A 12,602-nucleotide genomic window follows, 5' to 3' on the forward strand; every position below is an offset into this window, starting at 1 on the left:
ATTTTCGTCCAAGTTAAATGACCCTTCAAATGGATTTAACATCAATGATCGAAAGTACAAAAAGAAACAACAAAATAATGTCTAGTCATTTATGTAGGTTAAACTACATTCAATTAGATAACAACAATCTTTAAATTAATTAATATCTCTTCATACGCTTTACATACATTTCTAGAAATATAGATATATTAAATTTATAGAAAAATTAAATAAAAATATCAAAGTAAAGAAATTAAATAAATTAAATAAAATAAATATTACATAAAAAGATGTTATAAAAATAAATTTGAAAAGGAATGAAGCAAGGATTGATTTGGCTGAATGGATGACTTGTGCTCCCATATGATATAGCTACAAATATTTTGTAAAGATTAAAATTTAAAAAAAAAAAAAATTGTATTCTTTTAATATTATGCAGAAAGGACATAGTTTGGATATTGTATATAACAAAAACAAATCTAGAAGGTTGAAACTTGACAATATAAGTAGACTATTAAAAGCGGCTTTTCTGGACAAAATGCACCAAAAGAAGTAAAAAAATAAAAATAAAAATTTCAAATTTACTCGATAGTAGGAAGGATAGCCGGGCCCATTAAAAGCTGACATTGTGTACCATTTATTTCAGATTTAGTTTACATTGAATATTCACAACATGCACCATTTTATCACTAGATTAACATAGTAGCTTTTAGTGAAGGTGCCGAGATGGTGAAAGCCTGCCTGTAGCAATTATTTTGTCCATTCGGAGTTTGCCGAAACGTATGGCTTTTATAAGATGTAGGTTTTGGCAAGACGATCTCTAGATGTTGCGAGCAATTCAAATACAGTTATGCAACTCCCAACTCAAGTATCCTGGGGCTCCAAACTATTTAGTTTCCCAAATCAGATTGTGGGTTCTTTCCAATCTCACGGGTTAGCCCCCAAATTCAAATTACCAGCTGAACCCTCCTTTATCAAGGTATCAAAGATTCAACCTATTTCGTTGAAGCCCACAAATATATCACTTTCTCATCCTCCAAGAGCACTCAGCATGTCACAGCAACTGGAAAAAGTGCCCGACACAGAAGGAACTGAGGGCGAAACTGAAGTGCAGCAGCTAACCCCAGATGAGCATTGGGAGTGGAACTCGCGACATCACTGGAAACACTGGCATGGGCTGTGGAGCATGTGGCAGCCCACGGACGGCCCTCAGATTACCAAGATTTACAAGTCCGTGAGGTCTCTGTGGCCGGTGGATAAGGAGCGTGTGCATTTGTATCACAGGAATCAGTGGTATGAGAGCAGTGGAGAGGGGCCTGATGTTAATTGGGAGGGAGGGCCCTGGGCTATGTATGAATTTAAGCACAGCCTCCAAGATGGTATTTGGCATCCTAATTCTATTGACCATAGAATTCTTCAGTTCCCTAATGGAGATCTTGGTTGGGTACAGCTCGCCCTCAAGCCCAATGACCCCAAATCTGTTGTTTTCAATGAGATGCATTTCATGGCATGTGAGTGGATCATTCTTATCATATAATATTTTTTAAGGTTATCAGATTGATTGCTTAAAATTGAGTACCCATTATGGTTGGATACTGTAGGTGTAGTATCTTATGTGCCCCACTTTCCAAGACAATTCTTTGCGGAATGATATATATTCGTTAAAAACAACTGAATAATTACAGAGTCATTGGTAAGGAATTGACGAATTTTTTAATTCCCTCAGAGAAACTAAAATAGGAGAATTGATTTATAGAACTAGCTTATAAACATCAATATTTAAATTTCCCCATTTTAAAGGGATTGCAGCTGAAGTAGGCGTTTCTCTAAATATTTCAAACTTCTTTTGTTCAAATGTTTGGGTAAGAATATCTGCTTGCTGGTTTCTAGTCAGAAAATATTTGAGTTGTACATTATCATCTTTCACTTGATATCAAATCAAATGAAAATTTGTGTTGAGGTGTTTGGTTTGGTCATGAAAGATTGGACATTTTCCATTTTGATAGCAAAGGTATTGTCAACTAGGCGAGGACTTGAGGAAGCTTGTCATTTCTACAAATCTTTAAGAATATTCTGAGCCATAATGTTTCCCTAATTGCTCTGGAAGCTGTCATATACACTGCTTCTTCTGAGGTAAGCATTGGCACTAGCTGCTGCTTGGAAACGCACCAATATATTTTAGTTGGGTGATGAAGATATACTTGGTTTTTTCAATCACTTAAATATCCAGATAGTAATAAAGGTGTCCCACATTAGTTATTTCAAACCTTTTATGTGTCTTCGTTGTTATTATGAACAAATCATTCACATAAAGAACTGGATATACAACTGTTTTGTGAACCTTTTGGTTATCAAAGTTTGTTGTTACTTGTTATGAACAAATCATTCACATAAACAACTAAGTATACAACTGTTTTGTCAACCTTTGGATTATCAAATTCAAAGTGCTTGAAATTCTTCTTCAAGAGATGCTTGGGGAGTTTTTCATAACATGCTCTTTGGCCTTGCTTCAAACCATAAAAATTGGATAAGCTTGTATGCAAGGCGTTCTTGACCGTTAACTACATATTCTTTTAGTTGAGTAATATACACTCTTTCCTTGAGAGCACTATTCGAAGTATGAATGATAGTCCACTATAGGTGCAAAGTTTTCTTCATCATATATTGTTTGTCAAGTGAGCCCATTGCTTTATACTTGTTTTGAAGGACCCATTTGCAGCTAACAGGCTTGCAACATCATGGAGGATTAACCAACAACTACAGTCTATTTTTTTGAAAGAGTATCATAGTCAATTTGCATAACTTTCCTCCACACTTCAATATTTTTAGCTTCTTTAAAGTTGGTTCTGAGACTATTGTTATATGTGATCTATGCAATTAATTTAACTTCTTCATTGGTTTCAGCCTGTTGTCTTTCCTTGTAAGAACATCTTATTCCTTCTTGCTAATTTCGTCGAGTCTCAAATCTTAAGAATTTATTGGACTTGCTTTGCCCTTTTTTTGTGATGATCTAAGTCAAATTATTGGCGGTGCATTGTTCCAACTATTGTTATGTAGTTTCTAGAATTCCATTTTCATTTGAAGAAGTTTGAAAGTCTTTGTGAGATGTGTGAATTTTCTTGAGGGGGTTTCTTCTTTGACATAGTGAGTGAAATATTTCAAATGTGCTCATCCTCTTTCCCCAAACAATGGCCCTTGGACTACTGTCCCCAAAACACATCCTCTACTGTTCTGTAGTCCATGAAGCACGTCCCCTGCTGTCCTAGTGTCTTCGTTTTGGAAACACCTTGGAACATATAAATAGAGTTCTCTATGCTTTTTCATATGTTAATTCTGTGTTTTCTATATCGAGTGACAAATTAGTTAAGTTTAGCACAGTTTGGTAACATGGTGGCTTAATTGACTTGAGATCTAAGCCCACTATGTTGGAACATTCATTAACCAGAATGAAAGAGCCTCTTTGGATTATTGTCTTACCAGAAAGATAAATGAATAAATTGGTTAGTGAGATAAGCCTTTCTTTTCCAATCATCATTCTAGGGTATCTCAATGATTCCATCATGTTCTCAGATTAAGTTTAGTTATATAATTTCACAAAATGGTGAGCATAAAACAAAATAAGATTGGTATTGTTGTTGGTCTTGTAGAGATAGCTATTGTTTTATATCTATAGCATGAGAGCGAGAATCTAGCCATTGGATCAATTCAAAATGATATCATTTTAAGTTAAAGTCGACAAGTATACAAACTAAACAAGTGCAAAGCAAACAGTCCAATATTCATTCACATAAGTATCGGAACTGCTAACAACTATATCGAATAAGTATAAAACTGTCAAAAACCATATCAAATGCATCCAAAAGCTACTGATTAGAGAAGAGTAGTGTAAGGAGGTTTTTCAAATGCTTTCATTCGACATCATATATTTTTTTTCCAATTGCATTTTTTAAATTGGGGCACAATGGATGCTTTGGGGATGCAGGAACAGGTTGGAGCATCCACAGGAAAATTCCCAATTGAGGCTTTCTTCCTCTCTTCCACAGCACCTCTTCGTTATCCTGTGCTCTTCACTTAATCTGCTTCAGCCACTTGTTGTTAAACTCCTGAAATACCCTCTCTTACATCCAACAAATCCTAATCCCTTGTGCAAGATCCACCAACATCATTCTCGCTCTTCCAAACCTGATTTCACATCTGCACATTCCAAATATAATTACAAATACTTTGCAATGCATATAAGAACTACATGACTTCAGTTCATCATTTCTATAAAAGACTGATACAAGCCATTGCTGACACTGCCAGAGTCAGATATAAACCTGAACATGTCTACAAATGAAGGTTAGTTAAATGAAGCTCAATGGTCACCAACTCTCAGTAGAATGCTCAATAGATAACCAAACTCAATATTTGACAGCAGAAATTCATCAAATTGAATGATGAAGAGGATAAGCAACTACATATGATGGCATCCTCTTTCCCAAAGCACATTCTTTAGCTGAACCCATTTCAAAGTCAAACTTTCTCCCATGTCCCTTCCCGTCCTCCAGGTCCAGCTACTAAAGTATTAACCCTTGCTGATAAAAAAAGGTTTCTTCATCCCGTGTATCATCCCTTTCTCTTTCTTCTGCCATCCCCTCATCTTCCAGTTACAATTCCTTCACGCATTATTTTTAATGGCCTCTTCCCACAAACATCTCCACCCATCACCTTTAGACTTTTCTATCCTGTGAGTTTTATAGAAGAACTATCTCTTGGAAACAATTCTAATATCACTGAAACAGAGGAACAGAGGAACCGAGAAGTGCTCTCAAAACCCCTGCTTTAAAATCTACCGCTGCTTTTAATTCTGACTTAACCCAATTGGGTTTAAGTCTCTCCTAACTAGACTATCATTGAGGAATCGAATCATTCTAGCCCCACTCATTGGGATGTATAATGAAATTGGCTATTCGCCTAGCCCAACTTGCCACTCTTCATCTTCAGCACACTCTTCAACAAGCCCCTCATGCTGCAACACATAGAACTAGAATAGCTCAGGCTTCAAAACACTGAAAAATGAATTTTTGTGATCCCATAAACTGATTGATTGACAGAAAGTGTTTTAAGAACAATTCTCTACTACATCTGTGACACGAGATGAATTGAACATACTTTTTAATATTCCTGGCTGTCAGGTGTTCACATATCATCTAACCTCCACACCCACATAAACATGTGCGAGCCTTCTAATGGTAATAAGAAGAATCAAAAGCCATAATGAGATCAGTCTCTACTTCGGTTCTATTGGAGGAAATACACCTTACACAAGCGCTCTTGGAAATTATCCCACCACAATCCCACCAATGTCAATCCAGCACACTAGATTCACTATTTTACCGTAAGTCTTTATATACAGTACAAGATGTGAAAAAAGTTTAATTAATAATTAATTTGGTTAAAAGTGCATCTACCATTCTGGTTAGACGTTGCCCACAATATCATCCTTTTCCAGCTCTTGAATCAATTCAACAAATAATTCTGTTTGAGGATTGCCCGCAAACTCTGATAATTCTGTTGAGTTTTATCACCTGCTTGCAAATAGCTTTTATAAGTCTTCTCCATAGGGTCTTCAATGCTAACTTAAATTTTTCATGGTTTCGTCTCTATTCTGAATCGTTTCATGGCAACTGGCAACCTTGCTTGTAAAGCTTCCAATTTACAGTTTGTAGTTGGCAACACAACAAATTTCATATATACTCAATTTATTGGGTATGATGTTTAAATAATATTTTGCCCCTTAAGATTTTATAAATATTTTTTCTGTCTTTTTTGTGAGTTTAGTTTTGCAGTTTTAAAAATGAGTAATTGAATGTCATTAACATTTTTAGTTTGACATATCAGTGCTATGTAAGTGGAATGCTATTATCTGAATTTCTACGGATCATGCACCATTCTTTTGGGATAGGCCTGAAAATACATAGATTTCCTGTGATGCTAATCCTTTCTAATTCCTCTTCATTATGTAAAGCGCCCAAATCATAGTTTACTTTTTCTAACTCTATGCTCGAGCCTCTTGCAAACGAAAAGGAAAATGAAACTTTTAAATTTTGACTCATGCTAGTTGTAAATTGGGAAGGATCAACTAAGGGTGTGAGCTCCAAGAAAGCTTGATTCTATGAAACAAATCTTCAAATTTGATCAGTTTGCCACGTTGATTCCAAAAAACACCTTTCAGAACTCAATCATTTGGTTGTTTTTGCTTCCAGCTCCTGATGCCAGGGCCCCTGTTATTGTTGGCTATGACTTTGAAGGCAAGATGGGGGTAGCTTTAATGCTTGAGGAGACGAGGGAAAATGATAAGAGACCAGAGCCTTCATGGCAGGGAACTATTTGGAAGCATCACAGAGCCCTTCTTGAAGAAAGCAGAAGTGAGCCAGAGGGAACCTTTGTTGGGACAGAAATGAGCATCAATACACATCTTGAAATGTCAAGTAGACGGGCAGTTTGGAAAGGCTTCAGAGGTGGATTGAGTGAAGAAGATGAAAGTGCCATGGACTGCAAGTATATTCTGATACACCTTCCTTATGGATTCACTGTTTTTGCTCCTTTAGAGGCTGCAATAGGCAAAGCTCATGCATACTATGTGAGCTGGGTGGTAAATGAAAACAGGGTGAGGGTAATTTCTACCAGGTACTTTGCAGATGGCAGGCTGCAATATGTTAAGTCAGGAACATATGACAAATCTGCATAAAACCAGGGTCTAGAAACTTTCAAGCTCTACTGTAACATTAATCTCTGTTAACTGGTCACCGTTTTCATAACTGTATTATTCAATGACATACTTCTATTTCTCTATATTCCTCTTTTCGGTAATCTTTTTAGCTTTATTTTTAATAATTTGGGCTTTTTAAGTTTCTGCAATTTGAGTTCTTGGGTTAACACTTGCAGTTCTCTGTTAGTTCCAGATCTCCATCTCGTCAGAAATTACATGCTTAATTTTTGCATTTGTTTTTCTTTATTCATTGTAATTTACACAGGTTTCTCCACCTGTTCAGAAGTTATATGTTTCTTGCTTTATTTATTCTTTGTAATTTACACGAGTTCTGATTTTTTTTCCAGCTAGATCTAGAGGAAACACAAACAAGTATTTAGGTAGTACTGAAGATACAATAGTGATACAATACAATTTCATAGTTCATTCATTCATATTATTCAAATTCTTATGAATAGCAATATCATGATTGTAAAATTTTCCATGCACATTCACACAAGTATTATGTCAAACACTTCACATGTCTTCTCAACAGTTCCATATTTGAACACGTCTGTTGCATTTGCTCTAATGTTTGAAAATTAAAAAGTTCCAAAAAACTCTGTCACCTTTAAAACACTTTCAACGTATACTTGTTTTCTGCGCTAGATATTGCTTCACATTCTACATAAAAGGCACGAGATATTTCCTTTATTAACGAAGCATTCCAATCTATGCTGGGGTGTTTTTGCATTTAGGTATCGTAAGCTATGGTTTCAATTAGGATTTTGTAAACCTTTGGTCATATAATTATTTTTTTGTATTGTTTATAAACCATTTATAAGGGATGAGGGATTCACTATCCACAGTTTAATTGTTATTTGTATGGTAATTAGTTTTTAATCATATATTGGTAAATAAATTTTATCAATAAATATTTACTATTTATTGGATAAGAGTTTTGGAGGACAGTGTAGTTTGGGGCAGCTAACTTTCTATGAGGTTGTTTTGTCACCTAATGCAGTCATATTTAAAGAAAAGCACCATATAAAATAAGAACACTCATGTAGTAGGGTAAAACAATTGTAACATATCAAATTATGACATTTATACTTAGACTTATCTAAGAGAGGTGTTGGGATATGATAAGCATTAACAATCAAATAGTTGAGTAAAACAATAACAATAAATTATTTTATGACATTAATACTTATTTATCTGAGGGAGGAGTTGGCATATGATAAGCAACTAGGATGTCCCATTTAAATGATAGAAATGTTATATAAGTAGAAGTAATGGTGGTCGAAATAGAATTTGATGACTACAAAGTTGCTATTGAATTGAAGACATAAAAAAAGGGAGAAAAAAGTGAACGTATTGTAATCTTGCATTTGAAGATGATAATACATGAATGGCCTCTCTTGTTAGCATAGTTTCATCTCAAATGTAAATCTTGTATTGTAAGGTGATCACTTCATGCTTGAGATTTGTGACTTTTATTACTAATATCTTATGGTAATGTTATCTTTATTTTATTGTAGTTTTAATTCTATTTAAGTTTTTTTTTAATCAAGCATGTTGAAGTGGTTGATTCAGCATTAGAGACGTTGGATCTTTGCATGTTGGTTCCAAATTAAGTTAGCTTGTTTTTCATTTACATACAATTTTTAGATACTCATATTTTAGTAGTTTGTCTTATATCCCAAGAATTGATATCATAATATGAATGGAGCCTTGATGATTAACAACAAGATTAGAGATTTTTTTAATAAAATTGATGTTTAGTATTATAGCTTGATTTATATAAGCAAGAGTTATTGGAGGCTTGTGGACTTCAATGGAGGTTTTGTGTATTAACATTACTTTGTATATTCATGAGATTGGAAGTTGTGACATTTGCCTGTTACATGGATATTGGCAATGAGATTTATAATGAGCAATGCAAGTTTATAGAAGAGGATCTAATATTCTATGAAGGTAGTCATGTGGTGGTGACATGAAGCTCCTATGAGCAATATGCAACACTCCTCTTGCATGGTATCTTTGGTCATGTTCTTTGTGGTTATGTGCAGTAAAACAATGATCATGTGGAGTGAAAAGGTTGTTCATTTTGGGTGGGTGATTTAGGTCCCTAGTAACATGGGAAAAATTTTACTACTTATAATATGATTTGAAGTTCTTATGTTGGGTTCGTGGTTTTAGTCCTTGGTTGCATGAAACATTGGATGATTTACCATTGATTTTTATGGGTTGTGAAACTAGTATGTTTATATTCTGTAGACTTCTAAAAAACTTGTTTCCTTTATTTCATGGGGAGTTGTGGAGTAGGTCATTTTATTATTTGAATGATTTGGACAACTTGGTTCCTTAGTGGACTTTGTAGTTTTTCTAAAAGGTTGCTGATTTGTAGATCTATAATATTCCATTGGTTTAGATTATTTAATGATATGAATGTTTGGGAGCAGTGGATTTTGATTTAAAGAGAGATGGTTTTGCAAGTTTATATGTTAATCAATATCTCCAATTTGTACATATGTGGAAAGATTGTGTTTAAACTCTTACAAATTTTTCAGTTGGAAATGATTATAGATTGACACATGGGTATTTGGACTTTTCTTATTAATATATTGGTTTTCTTATGTGTATTTGTTTATGGAATAAATTATAGCATTAATCTTGGTGTTTAAGTCTTGGAAATATACATTTTATCCTTAGTTATCTTCATTTTAGATGACATTGATTTGGTGTTGAGATATTGGAACATAAAACAGTATCGAAACAAGGGTGTTGTCCCTTACGCAACAACAATCCATAGGTGTCAAAATAGAGAAAAAATACACTAACAGTAAAGGTGCTCATTGTTACAAGGACACACCATAAACTACTCTCTCGAATAAAAGGTAGTAGCCCACCTCAAGAGTGGGTCCACAACTCACCCACAACATGGAGAAGGGAATAAGAAGCTAAAGAATGATTTTCCCTATGTCATCAGACAACTATATAGACAATACTATCACTAGGATCCCCACCACAAGGGTGAGAAAGTAGTAAAACCCTATTAGAAAAGCTGCCAACACAAGGGGCATAGTGTTAAGAAGGTTGTGAATTACCAGTGAAAGATTGGGGAAGAGTAAAGTAGCAGATAAAGAAGGGTCGTTGTGGTCATAGGGGGTTGCACCAACATGATGAGTAGGATCCACAAGGGTGCAAAGGCCATAAATGCAATACGAGTATCATTGAGAGGGTAGTCATCATCAATTTTGATGCATTGTTAGACCCATATTAGTTAAATGTTCATCATTAACATCCTTCCACCAAGTGACAACATCTATACATTGCAAGAGTGAACAATCTATTGTAGGTGACTAGTAGAGAAGTATCAACAACATCGAAATTGTAGGCCCTCAAATCCACCGATAGGGTCCATTACCTATCCCTCACCATGAGAACCACATATCTAGGGAGAGGTGTGGAGATATTGATATCAACCAAAATGCATGCAAAGGTGGAGAGGCCCATGATAGTTGTACTATAGAAAATAGCCAATATAGTTGTTGATGTCCTCAAAACAAGAATTATGTTGAAAATGAAGGAAAATATTGTGAAGACAAAGCCACTTTAGACACACATTGAGAGGTTTTGTCAAAGGGTTGAAGGAGGCTGCCCAAGGTTTGGTCAAAAGATAGTGACTCATCTAAGCCCACAACTTGCTCATTACTAGATCTCGCTCCTTAAAGCAAGGAAAAACAATAATAATACAATCCCCTTGCACAAGGGAAAAGCTTAATATTACCTAAAACCAAGGGTTTGAGAATATGTCACCCATTGATGTACATTAGGTAAAAATGGCTAGCATTCAAATAATCTAAAAGCTAACACATAACGTTGGAAGTACTCCACATTTTCAACCACATCCATGTCATAGGCCATCATAGGGGAGGTCTTGACACAAGTTAGAGGTCAAGGTTTCACCTTAGGAGGAACAACAAAAATGGATCAGTATCTTTGGCAAAGTTATTCCCACCAAAGATGCTTAATAGACCTAATTCACCTAAAAAAATTCCAAGAGCAAAAAGCACCCTTCCCACCACATATTTCCACATTACCAGTGCTTGAACTAGGAAGACCCTTTGCAATCACCAAAATATCTTTAATGCCAAGAAAAGGAGTAGATCCCAATAGAGTAATGCCCAATGCACCACCCATGGATAGGATAGTGTCTAGTCCTCTGCAATCATGAGAAAGAATATTGGGTGATAGTTTAAGGGATAAAAAAATGTTATTAGAAGCTCCTAGAAGTTAGCCAAAGGCATTGTCAACACCTAATGAGCCCTCATATCAATCATTATAGTGTATCTATGTTGGGAATATCCATTCTACTAGGGTGGGAATAAATGCATTCAAATTCCATCACTCAATTATGCATGTCGCATTTATGCAAATCTTGTAAATTACTTGATGTGGATATTTTATAGTAAGCTTTATTCTTGGTCACCTCAATTACATTAGTATTTTTATTATAGTGAGACAAAAAAAAGGTATGGGTGTCATGTCCCCTTTTCAAAAAATTAAAAATAATAATCTTTTCTAAGGCAGGCAGGCCCAAAAAGGTGAAGTTTCGGAAAAAGGGGATAATCTTTGGAAGCTAATGGACTAATAAATGAAAATTATTATTAAAATATATTTTATTAACCCCTCTTGGACGTGAGTTAGGGTTATGCCCTCTTTTAAGGAGTTTGGAGGCATTTTGGGTGGATTCCAGAACTTGATTTTTGCGCATTGCTTTGTTGTTCTTCAAAGGCTGCCAAACTTGTGGAGAAGGAGACCCAAGAACGGGAGTTTGCAGGTTTCTAGGAAGGCTAAGGACGGGAGTTTGAAGCCATTCCATGTGCATGCTCATGCAGAGTTTTCCTTTGTGCTGAACAGTGCAGATTTGTGGGTTTTCAGGTGTGGTTTTTGTAAGAGTTTGGTGTTTCTAGTTGAGTATTTCATATCAGTTTGGGTTGCTGTTGTATTTCAAACTTTTAGATGTTAAAATAGATTTGAATATATGTATTTGGATATGATTATACTTCTTTGATAGATTATTAAGTTTTTGTGGTGATTCTGGGCTATTTTGTGCTATTTTCGGGAGCCCGATGAGCATTGTTTTTGTCTTCCGTTTGGGAGCTATTGTGTGCATGTTATACAGATCTGGAAATATCATTTTATAGGCTGTTTGCTGCTCAAATTTTTGTAAAAATGTCCACTTTCAGATTTATTAATAATAGGTGAAGCTGTGAAGCTTTTGGCACTATTTCTGGCATACCCGATTTGGGGTTTATTGAGAAATTGGTGGATCTTTGAAATATTGGTTGTTTGATTTTAAAGATATGATTTGAGGCTTGAAATATCATATAAAATTAGAAAAGGGACATTTCAATGGGAGTACCTGATATATTTATTTAGTCAAATATATAATAATAGTTAACAGTGCATGAGAAGCTTTATTTACTTGCAATAGAGTTTTGGCAGTAATGTTGATCATGATGCGATGTATAGCACAAAATCACTTTTAGTGGGATATTTGTATAGCTATATAGTGTATTCTATCTTCTTTGCTTTAGGATTATATTCTTGATTATTTGTGTTGAACTGTGTATGGAACCATGTATACTTCTTAATTAGAGGATGAATGATATTTTCTAACAATTGATTATAAGGATCTCTTGGTTTCTATCCTCATGTTTAAAAAATATTTCATATACATTCCATTGCTACATTAAACAAGGTTTCCTGATCTTCTTGTTATATGAAGAGGTGTTTATATCCTAATTTTTCACATGGAGAGCTCTTGGAGTCTTTGATGGTGTGTGAGATTTATGATTTGTTAGTTTTAATGGATTTTACT

General features: G+C 34.9%; 1 protein-coding gene across 1 annotated transcript; it reads left to right on the plus strand.

Moving 5' to 3' along the window:
- The first annotated feature begins 664 nt into the window (after positions 1–664).
- LOC149537757 (uncharacterized) lies at positions 665–6,816 on the plus strand. The gene is made up of 2 exons (XM_089799143.1): positions 665–1,490; positions 6,228–6,816. The coding sequence occupies exons 1-2, from the start codon at positions 830–832 to the stop codon at positions 6,710–6,712; spliced, it is 1,146 nt and encodes a 381-aa protein (XP_089655269.1). The 5' UTR covers positions 665–829; the 3' UTR covers positions 6,713–6,816.
- Positions 6,817–12,602: the final 5,786 nt, after the last annotated feature.

Source organism: Cupressus sempervirens, chromosome 9 (genome assembly GCF_028749045.1).
Source record: "Cupressus sempervirens isolate cs-2001-9-10 chromosome 9, ASM2874904v1, whole genome shotgun sequence".
Taxonomy (NCBI): domain Eukaryota; kingdom Viridiplantae; phylum Streptophyta; class Pinopsida; order Cupressales; family Cupressaceae; genus Cupressus; species Cupressus sempervirens.

What these genes read in the sequence shown, in the direction of transcription:
- LOC149537757 (XM_089799143.1), top strand. Translation starts at nt 830, where the DNA reads ATGCAACTCCCAACTCAAGTATCCTGGGGCTCCAAACTATTTAGTTTC. An exon ending in TGAGATGCATTTCATGGCAT is followed by an intron (nt 1,491 to 6,227) that starts GTGAGTGGATCA and finishes TTTTGCTTCCAG; the next exon opens with CTCCTGATGCCAGGGCCCCT.